The sequence below is a fragment of the Pipistrellus kuhlii genome, unplaced genomic scaffold (assembly GCF_014108245.1).
Source record: "Pipistrellus kuhlii isolate mPipKuh1 unplaced genomic scaffold, mPipKuh1.p scaffold_m20_p_3, whole genome shotgun sequence".
Classification (NCBI taxonomy): domain Eukaryota; kingdom Metazoa; phylum Chordata; class Mammalia; order Chiroptera; family Vespertilionidae; genus Pipistrellus; species Pipistrellus kuhlii.
The window spans coordinates 25,162,267-25,183,228 of record NW_023425529.1 but is presented as its reverse complement, the minus strand read 5'-3'; the positions used below and the strand labels follow the sequence as shown (position 1 = coordinate 25,183,228).

The 20,962-nt window shown below is 35.8% G+C and overlaps 2 protein-coding genes across 4 annotated transcripts in view; both read right to left on the bottom strand.

Moving 5' to 3' along the window:
* The window catches only part of LOC118730827 (solute carrier organic anion transporter family member 1B3-like), a 41,221-nt gene extending 39,180 nt beyond the window's left edge, over positions 1–2,041 (bottom strand). For 2 of the 3 annotated variants that reach the window (XM_036459125.2, XM_045587817.1), the window contains exon 1: positions 1,890–2,041. The gene's annotated coding sequence lies outside the window, so the exon portion shown is untranslated. Of the gene's footprint in view, positions 1–492; positions 516–1,889 lie in introns of those variants that run through there. The other variant, XM_045587818.1, reaches the window with a different exon arrangement.
* A 15,176-nt stretch (positions 2,042–17,217) lies between these two features.
* The window catches only part of SLCO1C1 (solute carrier organic anion transporter family member 1C1), a 40,649-nt gene continuing 36,904 nt past the window's right edge, over positions 17,218–20,962 (bottom strand). The window contains exons 14-15 of the mRNA XM_036459120.2: positions 19,881–19,998; positions 17,218–18,297 (exon numbers count right to left, since the gene is read on the bottom strand). Coding sequence (XP_036315013.1) covers positions 18,078–18,297; positions 19,881–19,998 — 338 coding nt within the window. The 3' untranslated portion in view covers positions 17,218–18,077. The remainder of the gene's footprint in view (positions 18,298–19,880; positions 19,999–20,962) is intronic.

The following is a 20,962-nucleotide window of genomic DNA, read 5'->3' as shown; positions in this document are numbered from 1 at the left end:
TGCAAATCTCTATGAATGACTTGAAAAATGGGTAGTCACCGTTTAGCTTTAGGTTTCTATGTTGATTTTTGCTTACTGAACAAATATTCTTGTAAACTATCATCTCACCACTTTCAGCCTTGCTTTTTGCAATTGATTCAATTATGATTATCCTGCCTCTTGGCTTTTTTAATACCCTATGCATGTCATATGTGTCATCAAAATCTTTCAGAGGATTCTTATACCATACAAGATAAAATTCATGCTTTCTATTTGAGATACTTCACAAACTAAACACAGCCTTTACTTTTAGTCTTATTTCCCACATACCCCACCCACAAGCATCTTTAGCCACATGAAGCCACTGTCCCTAGAACAAAAACTCCCAGCCCTCTATATGTTTCCTCTGAACCTGTAAGGTTCAGGGTTCCTCACCTCTTGATTGTAATTCTGGCCAAGTTTCCTCTTAGATATGTTCCCAGTTACTCCCCATTGAAATAGCTTCTTCCATACTGTGGCTCCCTGGAGTATATACCCTGTAAAAGAGTCATTACTCGTCCCGCATTTCAGTCCATATTTCTCTCCTAGATATTGGGGAAAATATCCAGAAAAAAAAAGTTGGAAATGCAGGCAGCTTTACCCTGATTTCTTAGACTGATTAAATTGTAATAAGTAACTACAGAGCAATTAGAAATTTGGCCAATCAATATGGGCTTGGCTTTAAGCCTGAAAATGTAGTTTTCTGTGGACATATATTTTTCCCCCTGAGAGTTGCAAACAAATAATATATGAATGAATTTTATGTTTAAAAGATAGGAGCACAGGCATACAGATATAGCATTGCAACTCTTTCTTTCCTGAGCAGAACAGCCCAGTTCTGCCTAATTTGATTGGGGTGGAGCAGAGGGCAGACTCTCACCAGTCCCTGCTTATTTCTATAAAGCATTTACTATCTGAGGGATTGATCGTAGAAAATCTGTGTAAGCAAGTGTCACAACTTCTACATTGTACCTGTGAAAGTAAGGAGAAAAAATGGAAACAGCACTGACTTCTCAGCCCTTTTATGAAGGGACTTCCCCCATCCTCCATCTTACTTTGACAATAACAGTCGTCTTATTAGGTATCCACCTTCCTGAATGAGAGAAGGAACTAACATCTATTGAGTCCTTAGTTTGCATCAGAGACTGTGCTGAACATTCCCCCCACCCCCACACTTTTAATAAGAGATAGAATGATCTGGAAAACCGTTCTTTCTTCTTCACCTTGAGTTAAACTTGAGTAGAAGAGAGGAAACAAGAGGTTGGCATATGACTTTGGGACACCTTCCATTTCTTGATGTATGTCAACTCACTCTCTACCCTACATTATATACAGTTAATATTGAATCAAAGAAATAGGGTTAGGTCTAATAATTGCATAGAGTTCGTCAGAATAATTAATTTGTAACATATTTTGAGAAGATAACCTGAGTCCCATTTTCACACTTGAAATTCCAGTTCTCTAGAAAGTAGTGGGAACAGAGTTCAAACTTTGTATTTAAATGCTGAATATATGATTTTCTGTATTTTATTTTTAAGAGTATAAGAACCAGAGGCTTATCTATTTTAAGAAGGGATATTTAATAGGTTTTAAGTGTTTTGAACATAAATGTATAGCAGCCATAGGAACAAAGTGTATAATATTTATCATGTCCATCAAAATACAGGATGTCCTCCCCAAAATGTATACATACTTTTACAGCTGATAGCTCAATTTTGAAAATGAAATGTATGTTAATAAACACTTCCTTTATAATTCGAAGTGTCTGTATACATTTTTTGGGGGGACATCCTATATTTTGTCCTTGAAATTTGTGGAATTTTCTCACATAGTAAAAAATTTTGAAATTAGAGAAACTCAAAGATTCTTACCTGAACTCAGAATCCTACAGCAGCAGCAAGAAGTCCATCCCTTTCCCTGTTGTTAAAGTCTGTTTTTAAATAGTTAGTTGGCTTTTCTTTTTTATCAGTGCAATGATGATTAACCATCAGGTCATTGTCCTAGACAGATAGAAGAAAATTAACTAACTATTCTAAGAGACTGTTCCAGACTCCTGTATTTTAAAGATTATATTTGTCAGAATTCCTAAATTCTGTAAAAGTTAATTTATTATGCTTTGTTTTTGAGAATAACGTTGTTTAGTTAATTAAATTGGTTTCTTAAGATTTTTTTTTTTCTTTAAATATACAAATAAAACCTATTATAAAACCCTTCCAAATAGAAAACAGTTCAAGGCCTTAAAAAAAACAAGTCAACACGTTACTTTAGCATCCAAAAGATAAAACACACCTATTTTTTTTTTTTTTTGAAGGGAGGGAGAGAGAGTGAGAAATATCAATCTATTGCCTCACACATGTGCCCTGATTGAGAATCAAACTCACAACCTATGTATGTTCCCTGTCTGGGAATCAAACCAGCAACCTTGTGGTATAAGGAATGATGCTCCAATCAATTCAGCTACTGGCCAGGGTTAAAATAAACTCTTTTTGGTTGATATTTGAGGGTTAAGTTCTAATATGATGTGGATGGAAATTGTATGTCTCATATGAAATAGTAAATAACCAATTTATTAAAGGATATGTTTTCCCAGTGATAAAATTTTAAAAAATAATAAAAGTCAATACTTCACTTTATGATAGATTACATCAAAGCCTGAAGAAAGAAAGGCAAAATAGTAGATTTCTTCTATTGACTTGGCTTTAGAGAAGAGGGGAGCTTGAACCAATTGAAATTTTTCTTTTGGAGGGGTTAAGTTTCACCGCTCATTCATTTAATCACTAAGTCAGACATTTTTGACTCAGACATTGGGTTCTGTTCTGGAGGTATACTTATTTAAATCTCACATGAGAAAATATGAGTATTTGTTATATTATATGTGTAACTATTACATATAGCTAGAGAATACAGAGTAGTTATTATATATATATATATATATATATATATATATATATATAACTATTATAAAGAGCAATATACACACATATACACAGACATAAATATGTAGCAATGTGAGGATGTATATATGAAAACATTGTTATTCCTTATCACTTCTGAAGGACAATTTTCGAAACAACTGCAGCAATATATAAGTTCTATATATCGCCTATCGATAGATTAGTTGTATCCTGGTTTATTCTTGAAAGTTTGGAATCATGTGAAAAATCATAGAGTGTGGAGAGGGAGAGGGGTTTTGGTAATTACTATTTTTAATTAAATATGTTTTATTGATTTTAGAGAGGAAAGAAGAGGGAGTGAGATACAGGAGCATCAATGATGAGAAACATTAATGGCTCCTGTGTGCCCCAACCTGGGGATTGAGCCCGCAGCCCCGGCACATACCCTTGATGGGGAAACAAACTGTGATCTCCTGGTTCATAAGGTGATGATCAACTACTGAGCAACACCAGCTAGGCAGTTTGGGAAATTCTTAATTGCTCAATTTAGGGAAACTGAGAGATTAGGTCCCAGCTCCCCAATAGTCCTCTGCTGAATCAGAATCTATATGGCAGTCCAAGCTCACACTCAGGCATTCTGATTCAGTTGAGCAAAACTTATGCTTTTTATGTATTTAAAAAATAAGATTTCAATTAATTTTTATGTAGTGCCAAGTTTTGAGAACCACTGTAGCAGAGATAGAGAATATTTTCAGTTGTTCTTGTGGATTTTTCTTTCATTCTGAGTAGGAATACAGTTTAGGTGTTCCCATGCTAATGCTTTTCTCTGCAAATTTTTATTCCTCAAGGTACATCCCATAAGATGAATAGGACAAATGAACTGAGAACCTTTATACTCCCTAAACGAAACTATCTGGTGAAATTCTGGAGTGTTTCCAGAAGTCAAAGAGCATTTTTCGTGACCTGTTCTCTCCCATGACTATGTAAGTGGTGAGACTGTGCTGAGCGACTTGTGAAAGAATATAGTTGGTCAGAGAAAAGGAGTTGCAACAGTTCTTTCAAGGTCAATATTATGCCAACATCCCTGGGTCAGGAGAACTGCAAAGTTTGCTTTAAAAATCCAGTAATATTTACTTCAGAGATAATCATTACAGTTCTGATGACATGCTATGTTCTTTGAAATCTGATAATTTTTTATGCCAATACTTGCTAACTATATGGACTTATGTAAGTTACTTAAGTTTTCTGCTCATCAATATTCTCATCTATAAAGTAGGAAGACAATGCTTGGGGTAGAATTAAATAATATGTGTACAGAAATTATAGATTCAATTCTTAATATCTAATGAGTGTCATTCTATGAAATTTGTGTACAGCACTATAAATATCTAAAGCGATTAATTTATATCAATCAAAAATAAAAACCTAAGACATGTGTCCAGAGTTTTTTCAACAGTTTCACTCTGGGTTCTCACATGGGTGCCCTCAGGTTCAAGCAATTCTGACACTGCCTGCCCACTTACTCCCTGGGCAGTGGTCAAGAAGAAGCCCCAGGAGACTGTATACTTCTAGAAAGGACCCCACATATCCCTACTCACTGACACTAGGCCCTGCCATCATCATGATTAATCTTATTATGACCATCTCCTTATGCTAGTCACCACCAAAGAAGTTAGGGGATTCCATGATCCCCCTCATCAGTTCCTGTCTAATCCCCATATCACTCAGCATATTTGTGTGTTTCTGCCCATCCCCTCCTGTGTTTATCAATCCTAAACTGAGATCCTTCTCTTGATCTTTGTGGAAGTCATGTTTAATCACCAGTAGTATTACCTTTACCTTCAGCCTTTTCTCTGAATTTATTTTGCTTCACCTGTTGTTTTAACTTAAACCTGGCCTTTCCCTGGAGTCACTGCCTCTCCTGCTACCATGATCAATGGGGCTGCACCATTCTCCATGCTGTGTCATTGTTCCACACTGCTTGGACTGGTTTCCAATTTAAATTTTTACTTTCACACCCTCTTCCCCCAGAACCCATCATTCATTGCCGGCAGCCAGTTCCAGCATGTCATAATTACAAGAGTTTCATCAAAAGGTTGATGAAGCTTGGGGGCTCAACAAACGCTGAGCCACATATGCAATCATTTGCTGGAATGGGTAAAAAACATATCCCCCAAACCTAAATAGGATAATCATTTGCTGCCAGACAACTCAGGGCATTTTAATCTACATGTTATTGCCTCCTGTTGGCCAAACACCTGAACAGCTGTAGGCTGTTACACAATCTGATAATGCTTCTGTAAACCCTACCCATTGAAACCCTACCCTTTGAAGTGTATTATCTCCACCTTGCCTTAGGACAAATTGTGTTAATAAAAAGCACGTAGTCCTGAGACAAGGAGAGTCTTTAGCTCCTTTAGCTGAAGCTTCTCTCACCACCAATGCCTTTCAAAACTACCTTTCATCTTGGACTCCTTATTGAATCTATGCACAGCCTTTCTCCAGATTGCTGAACCCTTTGTAATGCTGGGACAAGAACCCCAGCAATTCATATAAACAGACTATCACTTATTCTTCTGTTGGAATTATCTATCAATCCTTAAGTCACTTATTCCATGACAGTTTTAGTTCTTGGCTCAAAGCCAATCTCTCAAAGAAGTACTGCTATGATAATTGTTGGTGATTTCAACCACCATGAAGAGAATCCTTATCACTCTGGAGCTTCTTAGTTTTTCAGCCTTTTCTTTTCCAAAGATATTGCTTCTGCTCACTCCAATGGACATATCCTAGACCTGTCACTTTCAAAAGTATAAGTTCTCCATAATATCAGTTTCATGGATTGGATTATCACTGTCTTCCAGCTCATACTCTGTAGTACCATGGATACAACAATGCTTCCACTGACCAGGATCTATAATCCACAGATAGATTATTCCAGGGATTTCACTATTTTTTATTTTAGGTCCTCATTTTTCTCCACACCTGGATTAAATGTAATTGTCATGGTAATCACTTTCTTTGATACATTTTTCAAATCATTTGTGACCCTTGAATCATTATAATTGTTTGAGAAAGCTACAGCCCTGATTACATCCAATTCTTAGACACTTCTGTCTATCCATGCTGATGGACGTAATTGAAGAAAACCTTCTACCACCTTGACTTTAAACTTATGATCATGAAGCTGAAATGGCCCTTTGTTTTGTCAGCTAGAAATCATGTTCCATTTTCCTTATCATAGTTATCTTGCTTTCTGAGTAACTATTTTCTTTGCTTCATCTCTTTCCTCTAAACTCTAAGTCATCTTTTCCATCCCCACCATCAGCTATGACTATTTCACTGATGAAAACAAATAATAAAACTTCCAAGAGTTCTTTTCATCACATCTATCTATTTAATGAATCAGTGCCACGTGTGTGTCTTCATGACCTGTTCATGCTCTAGCCAAGAACAACCTCTATTTGTACACCATATTGCCTTCTCTCCTTGTGCTTGCTCCCAAAGATATCCATTTTCATTTTCTAAAAAAAAAAATGTTTCCATTAGCGCAGAAACATGCTATCACTTTCCTGTTTTCAAAAATCGTTTTAAAAATGTCATTCCCCTTCTAGGTATTGTGTTATTTCTTGTGTTATTTTTACAGAAGAAACAAAATCTTCTCAAAGGCTTATATATTGTCATTTTTTTTCCATTATTTTCCTCACATTCTTTCCAGAGTACACTTCCACCACGTTTTTGCCCCCAATCTCCACTCAAACTACTCTTGCCTGCATCATAAGTTACCTAAATGCTACATATAATGGTCATCATCTGACTTGAACTACTCACAGTATTTTTCAGAGCTGATTATTCCTTTTTGGAAGGGAAATACATTCTAAAAAAACAGCCTTAACTCATTTCATATTTTTATACTATTGTAAATTATATTATATTAATTTTTGCTTAATGCTAGTATGTAGAAATAAAACTAATTTTCCTTTATTGAATTTGTATCTTGCAACCTTACTAAGTTCACTTAGTAGTTTTAGTGGATATTTAAAAATACATTTCTTAAGATTTTTAGTGCTTTAATGTAATGTGTATAATACCATTTTGTATGTAAATAAAGACAGTTGCCTTTCTTCTTTTGCAGTTTGAATTTTTTTCCCCTCACCCATGTCTTGTTGCACTAGAACCAATAGTGTCCTCTCTAGACTATCATATCCCAAAATAGAAGTGGTGAAAGCAGGCATTCATCCCTTCCTTGTTCTCAATTATACAGGAGCAAGTTTTCAGTCTTTCACAGTTATGTATGATGCTAGCTGTAGGTTTTTCGTAGGTGTCAGTTAAAGAAGCTCCCTCCTACTTCTAGTTTTCTGTATTTCTTATCATTAATGAATAACTTAAGATTCAAAAGCCAATTAAGTGATTTACCCCAGCAGTAGCATAATAAATAAAAAAATTAAACTTATATAATCATTTCAAAAGAAGTAGACAAGGCACTTGATAAATTTCTTCATTTACTTATCATTAAGTCACTTAGCAAATTATGACTAGAAATTCATTTAGGTAATAAAGAGTATGTGCCAGAACACCTACATAATACTTATACTTTATTTTTATTGGAAATAAATATATTAATGAATAGGGAGAAAATAAAGGGGCCAATAAATTAAAAATTCAATGAGTTAGGAGGAATGGGATACTGGGAGTAAGGAGATGAAGAAAAAAATGTGTAAAGATAAACTTATTATTATGGAGTTGTTCCAGGTGATGACAAATAAAAAAAAAAAAAAAAAAAAAAAAGGTGACTAAAAAATGGAGTGACTAAAGTAGAATGGAGGAGAACATTTTTCCTGCTGCTCAACAAGGCATAGAAATTCTACTCAAGGCTGTCTCTGTTGCGTCTTCAAGTGATGTGCAAATGTTCTATAAGTGCATTCTCAAATGTGGTAGCAACTAGTTACATGTGGCTATTGAGTACTTCAAATGTGGCTAGGATTACCACAAAAGTAAATCTGTTATTTTATTTAATTTATTGTTAAGTAGCCACATGTAGCTAGTGTCTACCTTATTGGACAGCATTACTTCAGAATATAAGTATGTACCATGGTTGAGATGGAGTAGAAGAAGAACTGTTTTTTTCCAAGAGTGTCACAAAATTTCATTTAAATCATTCATAAGCTTTTATCTTTAATCTCTTTCAAAGGTCTGAAATACCAACTCATTAGACTGTTAGGAAACAGAGGGGATAGGCAATGCTGCATTGCTTCCATTTTCTTATTTCTTTTCTCCCCATTTTCTCTTTTCTCTCTCCTTCATTTTCTGCTATCTCTCAAGGTCAAGGATCAAGCACGATGTCAGAAACATTACAATCACTCATGGCATGGTAGCTGTCATAATAGCCTTTTATAATCATAAATAACACTACAATGAACATCTTTTTAATACAAATGTTTGAGTACATCTATGATTATTCCTGTAGAGCCAAAATTACTCATTCAAAGAGTGTCAGCTTTTCAAAACCCACTTTTAATTTGTTTTCCAAAAATATTCTATCAATAACAGTCCCTCAATATATGTATAGCACCTCTAAATTTATATTCATCAGCCACATATTTTTTTCTTGGACAATTAGTTGCAAAATGGAAACTCACTGTTGATTCATTTATTTGCTTATAGACCATATTCATGCTAATGGAATAGGAACTTAAGGCAGAGTTCTCTAATATATTTCTTATTATATATGTATTATTTTCCTCACCCTTTCTAGTTCTTTTTGGCTCAAACTCAGAATAATACTTTTCATCCATAAAAGGAAAAATGTGTGTCCTCTTTAATAGCACCACATTTGGTTTTCTGTAATATAAATTCTAATTAGTTCTATTTTCTGATAGATTCTTAACACTACAGACCACAAAATAATTTTCACCCTCAATTTTCCTAGAGAATTTTCAAGTTGTTTGTTCCCCTACAACAATAACAAACATCAGTCACGACCCCACAAATTGTCTTGGGAGTCACAGAATTCTCCTGTCCTCAACTACTGCTAAACAAGTGTCTGCTGAAATTTCCCTTCCCTCCTTGGATCATCTACCCATTTTCCTCAGGCCTCTCTAGGTGTATTAAGTAAGACTCCCTCATGCATTCAGATGTCCTCTTGGATGTCTGTGGCTGCCGAACAATTCTTATAACACCACACACTGGCTAGCTTAATCAATCACTCCAAAAGCGAGTGATGTGGGTATTTGAAGTAAGGAAGGCCTAGGTGGACAGGAGCTGACATTATGGTTACAAATCAGAAACAAATGCAAAAATCCAAGCAGAAATTACCTGTGCAGTGCTGATGATTCTGAAGTTCTCCAGCCAGTAGGTGGAAGCAGACTCCTATCTGTGAAGATGAATACTGCTAGAACACACAGTTCACATCTGAGTAGTTATTTAGTACTTTGCAGCAAAAGCAGCTTTCACTCTTCAGGAACCAGCGATTTCTTGCACACTATTTATGTGGTTACTAATCCCTAATCAAAGGAGATTAGGGGCCTTCACACATTTAACCCGCGCCTAGGACATTACAATATTTTCCCATGCAACTTCAGCTTAGGTGAAGTAAACATAATAACTAAATAATAATACATCCTCTGAGTAGGTTTTTCATTGCTATTATGTTAATCATGTTACATGGTAAAAATGAATTCTGTTTTTGCTCATTCTTCCATAAAGACAGTGCTACTTGGCTTAGGGCCAGGAGGGCAGGACTAGGCTTGAAAGGGCAAATCCATAGGGAAAGAGCAGGGTGTGTGTGTGTGTGTGTGTGTGTGTGTGTGTGTGTGTGTGTGTGTTACATTATTTGGTAACGGGATAATGTCCAGTGAATTTTATGAGAGCAGAGATATATTTACAATGTTTGCTTCAAAGGTCAATACAGTTGTGCTGGTGTAGTGGGTACCCATTGGATATCTGTTGAATAAAATGGTGAATGATTCAATAGAAGTTGGAATTGTATCTCTTCTCAGGATTTGAGATTTCAGCAGAATCCCTTGTCAAATTTAGGTAATATATAAAAGGAAGTTGAAGAGCAGTGTAGAGTGATGATGTGGGAGGGTGAATAATGGTCCCAAAGATATCCATGTTCTAATTCCTGAAACCTATGAATGTTACATTATTAGCATATGGCAAAAGGAACCTTTCAAATATGATTAAGAACTTAAAATGGGAAAAGTATCCTGGACAATCTGGTCCTAAATGTAGTTAGAAGTATCACTTTAAAAGGAGGTAGAAGCAGATTCGATTACAGTCAGAAGAGGAGGCGATGTGATGATAGGAACAAGGATTGGAGCTGTATATTTTGGAAAGGAAGAAGTTTTGGCTCAAACTCAGAATAATATTTTGGAAAGGAATATAAGAGGCCACTAGAAGCTGAAAAAGGTAAGAAAAGAGATTCTCCTCTTGAGGCTTCCAGAGAGGTTACCCGTCCTGCTGACCTGTTGACATTAGCCTAGTGAAACTGATTTCAGACTGTGAACTCCAGAGCTATAAGATAATACATCTGTGTTGTGTTAACCTGCCAAGTTTGTGATACTGTGTATAACAGCAACTGGAAAATAAAACAAGTGGGAATTGCCTTCTCCATCCCTCATCTCTCTTCTTGAGCCTAGAAGTGGGAGGGAGGGAGGTATGGAAATATCAGGTAGAAGGAAGAATGAAAGATTGGGGGGCACAGTAGGAGCAACTGTTACCCCAGGCTGTCAGGAAATTCCTAGAGGCTGTAGAATGTTTTGATGAAGGCAGAGAATCACGGAGCCCTTGCCATGAGAGTGACTGGATTTCCTCTGGTAGGGTAAAGTGGGCATGGGTGGAGGTGATGTCCCAGCCCAGGTGTGGCACTTTGTGAATTCCAAGAACAGATTGAAAACGGCAAAGACTCCATTTAAAAGTGTACAATAACATGCAGTCATCACAAGCAGAACTGCAGTAAACTACACACTTTTGAAATGGCCAGGGTTCTGGCAAGGTGGTGTAGTTGTTGGTGTTGTTGTTTTTTAATGTGTGTTTCTGAATAAGGCAAAACAGATGCACTTGTCAGCCTCTTGAATACTTTTCTGTCTTGGGATTGGAGTCTTTCACCACCAAAGTATTTTGTTTATGAAGCATGGAGTGTATTCCAATCACATTGGCCTTAGGCATGAAATAAATCAATGCCTGGATTTTTTAAAGTATGGATGTGATCCAAGCCAGACCTGGCCTAAAGCACTGTAAAACCCAAGATGGAGTTTTACTGACGTTGGAGGATGAATGTTAGAAAATTCAATTTATTAAAGAGTCTTATGTGTAGATGCACCTGAATGACCTTGGTAGTAAAGTCCAATTAATTGTAAATAATACATTAATAATGCCTTTCTATAAAGAGTCACTTACGTAAAACTTTGGGTAGAAAGTTCATTAGCTTTTAGCCCATGACATTTATGCACACACATTTTTTTTAGAGATGTTCTAATTCTTTCTTAATAGAGACGAAGCCTTCAACACCTCCAGTTATTGTCCTGTCTCTCTCAAATCTGGGATATTTTCTTCAGTCATTGGGTGTCTACTCTGTTCCAGATTCATTACAGTGGGGAATAACAATTATTTTTTGACATGGTCTGGAACTTACAGACAATGAATAAATCAGTAAGAAGATATATATTAAGGAGATGATAACAGCTATTGAGAAAAATAAAATTAATGGGATAGAGAGAGGGACAGCACATGCTATTTTAGAGAGGGTAATCAGAAAAGGAAGGGTCTTCAAAAAGCTGATGTTTGAACAAAGAGGGAGTGAGGGATCAAGTGCTATGGGGCAAAATGTTGCAAGCAGAGGACTCAGGAAGTGCCAAGAATTTATATAGGGGATGCTCGGTATGTTGGGGAAACAGAAAGTAGACTGGAGTGGAGCAGAGTGAGTACAGGAGGAGTGGGAGGAAATGACACCAGAGAATTAGCTCTGTTTAGATTAGGCAAGGTTTGGTAAGGCCATGGTAACATTTGATATATATAATTCCAAAAATTATGTGCTATATCATGTGAGCATTTGAGTGCTTTATTGGAGTTCTTCAGACCAGTTTTCACCCAAGATTAGTCTACCTTGAACTTCACAGGCCTTGATTTTAACCTACTGTGGTTAATGACAGGTCTCACTGGAGAGATCATAGGATAAGAAGTCAGGGCGTCCATCTAGCAATCACAGCTTAACTAGTAAGTAATTTGTTTTTGTGGTTTAGGAAACTTTTCACTTCTGTAGCCCGGATCCTCTAACCTGGTAATTTACAATTTCTGAGATCTCCTTTAGGGTGATATTCTGATCACTAGGAACTCAGTGTGCCTCAGTTAGGGCGACTGCCATTATGGAGCTATTTGCAAGGTATGAGCTACCAAACTTTTTATTCACAGGTCAATCATTTTAGCCAGCCCTGGGGCTTTGGAAAGTTTCAACCAGATAAGGCGAATGAACAATGGACTAAGACTCCTGCTTTGGCAATACCTGATTCTCTGACCTTCACAAGTCAGGTTAATTCATATAATCCTTTTATTGTCTCATTACTCACTTATAATCATAAAAAATATTAATCTTGGGGTTATATAGAGAATTAAGATGAAAAATGAATATGCCAAAATGCTTTATAGGCTCTAAAAAGTATTCAAAAGTAAAAGATTATATAGAAATGCTGCAAGATAAAATACATATATAAATTGAAATTGAGTCTTTCTGGGAAAAAAGTGATTTATGTAGTGCACCAATTATCATAGAAACTTAGGTTGTGTTACTATTATAATTTGAAATGTTTTATTCTATTTTGTTTTATAAAAAGATTATTTAGCATTTTTCATTCCATTTTATGCATAACAGATTTAGCTAAGCTGTTAGTTGCTTAATGTTTATGTTGTAACTAATCTTCTTTACCAAAGTCTGGTTTAGTTTTTTCAGCTGCTTTCTAGATGTTTCTCAGGAGGCGGTGGGAGTACCTGTGAATGGTTATCATTTGACTCCTCCTTTTCAAAGCTGACACTTCTTTTTTAAAATTGAATTTATTGGTGTGACATTGGTTCACAAAATCACATAGGTTTCAAAAGCTGATATTTCTTATGTGATTTTTTGTTTGTTTGTTGCAAAACTCAGTGATATTTATATGTATCATATATTTTGTAATTTCTGGTCTTAAACCCTCAATAAGTTTCCAAAAGGATAAACTGAGTAGGCTTCACTCCCACATTATAAATATGATTAATCTAAAAATTAAAAGATAAGCTTAAATTGAAATATCCACACATAGGAATAGTTTAAATCATTTTTTTTTAGAGAAATAGGAATTTTGAAGCAAATAGGAAATCAAGGATGCATTTGTAAACAATTAGGAAAAGATAATTTGTACTGCAGCATGGCAAACTTTTTGAGTTGTAAACAAACTTCACGTTAAAGTATATTGTTTTCATTACTAAACTGGAACATCAGACAGATCAACAATTCAGGTAAAGATAGTTTTAAGCACACCTCAAGGAAACAGAAGGAAGAAAACAATTAAAGCAAAAAATAATCAGCAAAGAAACAGAATCCAAAAGCCATTTCTTTGAAAATTCCAATGATATAAGTTTCTGATAAACACAATACACAAAAAAGACAAATCCAAGTATACAATATCCTCCTTCTCTAAAATCAATAAAAATATATTTAAAAAAAGCAACATAACTAATCAAAACTTTTCAAGGTATTTCTTAAAAAGGTTAAAAACATTCTTTCAATTGTTAAAGGAACAGATAATTCATATGCTATGAAATCTTTTCCCAAAACATTAAAAAAGAAATAGTTTTCTAGTTAATTTTATAAAACTGCATCATCCTGATCCCAGAAGCCAATAAAGATTGCAAAATAATTAAAAAGGAGGATAAAATTGTGTTTTCCAAATACTTTATTGCATCAAAAATTAATTAGATTCAAGACTTGCTAATAAAAAAGTGGATTTAATGCCACATAAGTTTGAGGCACACATCCTCTTTAGGAGAATGTCATTGTATATCATCATAGTAAAGATTCTGAGAGATTCTGAAGTCATATGAGAGCATCACTAACTCAACATGTTCCAAAATTGTTTAAACCTAAAACATATTTTACATCACATCTATTAACATTTAAATACATTAATGTACCTCTATTGCCTGATTCAGAGGAGGTCCTCCTTAATAAGTTTTTCCCCCTCTCTCATTTATTCTTTTTTATGTCTTTTGTATTCATTTTTTCAATTGCATTTTACATTCAATACTCATTCTTTTTTCTAATGGTGAAGTTTTATGGCTTCAACAGTAGATGGAGTCAATCTTAATCATAAACACTTAGGCCTTTCCTAGATCTAATGTTTACAGAGTTGACTAAAAATGTTGTGATTGTTGACAATGTAAAAGTAAAAGTACAACTAACAGAAAGAGGGAGATGAACACAAGTTTGGAAACTCTAAGAAATTTATTTTTCAAAGTGGAAAAACACATGATACTTTCCATGCTTATTAAATAGGAAATGGATGGAGGTACTGATGTGACATTTGAGGAACTCATACTAGTGATCTCACTGTATGCAGATAACAGAGGAAGAACAACAAAGGATGAGTGACATTAATTGTAATCTATCAGAATCAATAGATAGTGCCCCAAATTTATAAATCAGAAAATGGTATGTGCATATTATTTAAAGATATGGAAGTAACCATCAGAAAAAACTAACACACCAAACAGGTTAGTAGTAATTGCGTTGGAGGAATAGAGAAGTTGGGGTAAAAGATTGTTACTTTTCATTTTAAATATTTTTGTATCATTTGATTTCTTTTAAAACATGGGTATGTTTTACTATGCTAAAGCATTTCTACTGTAGATGTATAAGATTAACACTTACTAAACTTAGAAGAAGACAGCAAATTTGGATATAGATTAACATAGACATAATGTGGCAATTTGGATGTGATAAACCTCAATTTAAATCTTTGCTCTACCAACTACTAGAACTTGTTGACTTAGGACAGTTACTAAAACTCTCTAAGCCTCAATTTCTTCCTCTGAAAACTCAGGAATTACCAGTATACCTAACACATACAATTCTTTTGATCCTTGAAATTGAGACAATGTGTCTAACGCTCTCAGCACATCAGGAAAGTGCTTAATACGGTTGCATTGAATAGCTGCTATAAAAATTATAAAAGCAATATTATCCCCAAGAATATGCTAGCTTCAACTTATTCTTTCAGTCTCCCTTTATGGATGAGTGTATACATATGTAATATTTAAATGGGTATTTCTTAAATGCTAATGGTCACAAATGTTCCTCCAGCTGTTTTTAGAAGTTTCAGATAATTTGTTTTTATTACCTGCTTTAGAGGCATAACGATGTCATGGAAGAACCCAGCATTAGTTCGCCTCCACCCTGGGCAAATCATTTAACCCAATTTAAGTCACTCCATTTATAAAATGATATTGCTGGAGTGTTATTTGTCTGAAGGTTGTGAATCAGATGTTCATTTGAGGCGCTAGTCAACTCTAGGGACCATGGCTGTAGCAAAAGGAAATAAAGTGGCCCATTGAGCCTGGAGCAATTGTGGGATCCCACATGTCAGTCAAGGCCTGACCTCTAATGTTTGGCTCTGGGGCTGAGGGAATATTTTTGACCTCTGAAATGGGGTTTGGTTTGTAAAAAAAAAAAAAAAAAAAAAATCATGTGCTTTCTGAGGCATAATAATCCTGCTTGCTTCTGTCAGATGAATTTACTCATCTAAAATATCAAGGTCCCATCTAGAAAATCCAATTCCCCTCTTAGGCCACATGACTGAGTTTAGAATATATATAATTCCACTGGTGGATTAATAGTTATGCAATAAATATGCTTTCTTTTCATTGACATTCACTGCTTTTATGAAAAAAAAATCATTTGATCATCCTTTATGCCAATTTTTATTTTTTTAACTTATTCAGGAGTAAATTGGATAGGATCCTGTTTAGAAATTTACTTGCAAAGTAGTTATTTTGCAGGATATTGCTACAAAAAGCTTTGAAAAATAAAGAGGATGTGGGAGACAGGATGAGGAACCTGAATTTTAATTGCACCTCTACAAAGCAAACTCTTGACAAGTGTACTCACTCACCCATTCAGTAAATATTTGCTATGGGTAAGATTGATATTCAGATGACAAAAAGAATTCCTGCTTGCAAGTTATTAGGGCAGCAGCTGGTGTGAGGTAGGCCGGCTAGAAATGAAACATAAGTCTATTTTCATCTCAAAAATAGTAAAAAAAATATGAAGAAAAAAAACCCTTGCATCACCAATTAAAATAAAATGACAAACTTAATAAATATTTAAAGGACATTTTTTCTGCTCTTCATCCCCAAACTTTCCATCTCCAGCTTTTTCCGTTCATAGTCACAGTGCTGGTACATAAAAGAAAAATTAAAAGACCGCAAACTGCTTCATGTGCATTTAATTCTCCCAGTGTGTGAGTGAGGCTACTGTGTTTTTGAGCTGGACCTTTTTTGTTGGGTTTAGGCTCCCTGACACGCCTCAAAAAGGCTCCTTGTTTATTGTGCTGTTTGTTCTAAAGGCTGCTGAGACTCGTACAATTTCAAGACTCCACTGGGGTGGACTCCACGTGAAGGTCTGTTTTCTTGGGAGGGCCAGGCCCTCCTGTGCAGTCGTGATGGAGAGAGAAAAAACACAGCCCAGAATTGAGCTCAGGCTTAAAGATGGTGGACTGTCCTACCGACTCAATCTTGTCAGAGAAGCACCAGGAAGCTGGCAAGGAGGAAATGCCTGGCTGGACTTCATTTGCAGAGAAACAGAGAGCTCTCTTGCAGGCAGTGCCAGCAGCAGCCCTCTGCCCGGAGGCCCTCAGGCCCTGAGGTAGGTGCCAGGGAGAGCACCACAAAGAACACAGCAATCAACCCACCCCTCTGATCCCTGTTATAACACCCACATTTGCTGTACACTTTCAGAAATTCAACTTGCAAATATGTGCTAAGATGACATCATGTGCATAAGTCTGGAGCTGCTTACATACATTAAGATATGAGTAGGATTGTATTTAACATTAGTATTATTTTTTTAAAATACATTTTATTGATTTTTTTACAGAGAGAAAGGGAGAGGGATAGAGAGCTAGAAACATCGACGAGAGAGAAACATCGACCACCTGCCTCCTGCACACCCCCTACTGGGGATGTGCCCGCAACCAATGTACATGCCCTTGGCCGGAATCGAACCTGGTACCCTTCAGTCCGCAGGCCGACGCTCTATCCACTGAGCCAAACCGGTTTCGCCTAACATTATTTTTTAATTCATTGAATTCATAGAAGAACAACCAAGCATATGAATTTTAATTTGACTACTTTACAACCACAGTCACTTGAAATGTTGCACATAACACACAGATAATGAATGGTAGAAGAGCTAATCATCTAAAATTTAAATCCCCCAAGATCATTTGCCTCTATACATTTTTTAAAAATATATATTTTTATTGATTTCACAGAGAGAGAGAAACATCATTGATGAGAGAATAGTTGATCGGCTGCCTCTTGCATGTCCCCTACTGAGCATTGAGCACACAACCCAGGCGTGTGCCCTTGACTGGAATCCAACCCGGGATCATTCAGTCCATAGGCTGATGCACTATAGAGTCAAACCAGCTAGGGCACCTCTATACATTTCTATATCAATTATTGCATTCCAAATGAAAGGAGAAGCTTAAAATGAAATTTTCTTTTACATGTTTTGACTCCATTCAACATGGAGGATGCCAAGATATGCTTCAAATTTTAACAGTATTCTCTTATCCTAGACAAGTATCTCCATTTAAAAATTACTTTGCACGTAGCTATCACTCTATGGAGACAATTGTTCTGCTAGGAATATAGTTAATATGTCAATGAGTATATGGTAAAATTAAGCAGAATGACTAACGAATATAAGCTATTTGTATATACATGAAAAAGTTTCACTTCATCACCTGTATTTTCTATAATATGATTAATGATATTCATTTCCAGACACATTATCTAATATCTAGGGTAAAAAAACAAAGTAGACATTTTTAGAAAGGATAAAGAATGTTCACATTGATTAAACTCTGCTTGCCGAATTTTCAGAAAATAGAAGAGGTGGCTCAAGGCATCGCTTTTCTAAAGCTGTGTTTCCTTGCCTACCCAGGTGGGCTGCAGTAAATGATCACTTGTAGTACAGTTTTCCTTGCTGATTCTTGTAGACACCACGGTTCTTTCTCTCATGGTTCTGAAGATTCTGCGTTTTGAAACATAGTTTTTCTTCAAAGTGAACAGTACTGCAGTACTTAAGAAAATGGACATTATTCCCAGCAGCATAGTTAGTCCCAGATATATGTGTCTAGAAGAAGACAGAATCTCAGTCTTAATTATTGTAACTATCCAACTTTAAATACACCGTGAAAGAAAGGTCATAATAGCATTTAATAAATAGTAATACCAATGACATCCATCAATATCAACAAAAATACCACGAGGATGGTTTCCTTAAGAATGCATATTCAGTCACTATAAAAGGTCTTTCTTTGAACATATGAGACTATTGAAGGCAGTATGCTTGCATCAAGTAACTTTTTAGTAGTATTGCCACTTTCAGTTACTACTACTAATTTCCTAATCGTTTATATCCTCTCTGTAAATTAGTTCCTTAGACCATATCCCTATTTGCCAAAAACGGTGCCAGTTTATTGCAGCGTTGTCCCAGGGCAGTTTTTAATAGTGCCCTTTCACTCTCAAAAGTGTCTGGGTTGGAGTAATAAATCACGTGGTTATCCTTGAACCTTGCCCAAAATTCACTTCTACAGTAAAATTGCAAGAAGGGGGAATCAGAACTCTCAGTAGAAAAATAATGGCGTTAAGAATAAACCAGGTGTTTAAATGGGCTTCTTCCGTGAGAAGCCTGGAGTTCTACACTCTGTCATAAGACGTGAGGGTGTGGAAGGACAGGCTGAATGATCCATTCGAGCCCCTTGTACAGACACTCACAGTCTCTGATTGAATCACACTGTCTTTACATTGACACGAATGCAGCCTTAGCAAATGCGGGTGAAGCTGAACTCTACTTGCAGATCAGGTCCCTTTCAAAGACCAAAGTACATTCTCACATGACATCAAAGCCTGTTAAATCAAACAAACTTATTTAAGAGGATTGGCTCACACATCCAACTTCCAACTTCCATGGCACAGCACCAGGTTTCTTTCTCTAGAAAATGCTCAGACTTAAAATCTTAAACACACACACACACACACACACACACACACACACACACACAAACAAACAAAAAAACCAACCCTCTTGCTTCTAAGCCATTGAAGCATTGCTTTAAGCAATAAGGGGACTAACTGTTTGATGAATTGGACTGAATGACGCCATAGTGAAAGAGCCTTGCCCCCCAGCCCCATACACACCCACACTCACAGAGGAAACCTTTTACTTTTATGCATTTCAAGTTCTGGAATAATTGAACATCCGTTTGGCAATAAAAGCCGGCTAGATTTAGAGCCAAATCCAACTCTGGCCCAGGGGGATGATAGCTGACGTAGATGGGACAGTTTGGCTCCGTGTGAAAAAGAATGGAAATAAACCCAAAATATGACCTAAATTTAAATGCCTCTGAGTTTCAGGGAATTACTCATTTGTGTGCATAAACTTTCAGAATTCTACTCTATTCTGGAATCTTATGTCATATATATATATATATATATTTTTTTTTAGTGATTACTCATTGAAAATGCAAGTTAAGCTTAGGAATGTGGAAAATTAAAAGTATAGCCAAGTAATTAAATGGCAATGGAATTATTCTGTAAAACACGCCCCTTGATTAGACTATCCTTTTTCTTACAAGCAGTGAAATGACAGGAGGACTTTCGTGCTGACCTGGGAGGTGATAGCATTGAGATGTGGGAATGAGTTTGTTACGGTACCTAAAAGCATGTGAATCATATAATCTGCAGGATCCTCTACTTCCGCATCTTTTAAATCCCCATTTGAGGCACGAAGTGTCAATCAAAACTCCAAAATATACGGGAGCTGGGATGCCTGCTGTGAGGAAAATAAACAATTGCTGCTAAAAATAAATGCACATCTTTTTGATTACCCTAAAAAATGAATGACTATCTGTAACCACTTCCCTTCAGTCCAAAAATTACTGCTTTGGAGATACCATGGCATCTGTAGGCAACCAGAACATGCCACCCCCAATATGCCTCTGGTATAAAGATGATTTTGAGCTGGTTATTTTGAGACACAGAAACACAGGAGAAGCTCTGAACAGAACATAAGTTTCTTTTTTCCCTTTTAAAGGGAAATTTACATTTATAAGAAAATCTCCATTTGTAAGGGTGTCTCCCTTCCTAAGAAGACAAGGAAGGACTCTAGATTCAAGAAAGAATCTAGTGATTCTATTATGCATAAAATCCCATAAATGTGAAGAGCAATTCGTTAAATATAGCTAACAGCCAGTTTGTATTAGTTGGTGTCTTAAATAAAATTTCACTCTTTATCTGTTTTGTCCAAATTAATAGGTTATTTACTACTTAAAAATACTTAGGTGATACCTAACTTCAATTGCTCTTAATAATGTGAAGAAAGGCCAAAAAAATAAAAATAAAAAATCCAAATGCTGCCAAACCTCTGTATATGTTTTAAAATGTTCATAATAGCAAATTTTCAAACATTCACAAAATTAGAAAGGATGATATAATAAACCCTCATGTGATATCAATAACTTCAACAAAGCTTAATATTTTATCATTATTGTGTAGTTTACTTCCAGACCTACATCTCCCCTAACCTCCCAAAATGTTTTTGTAAATATTTTAAGAGAAGTCTCAGACATCAAGTCAGTTCCCTTTTATGTCTTTCAGTATGTACCTTTAACTGATGAAATTTTTAATCATACCCTTTACAATAACTCTTTAATCTTATCAGAGATTCATATTCATGATAAGAGATACTAAGTCAGATTAGACAGAGAAAAACAAATAGTGTAAACACAACAACAAAA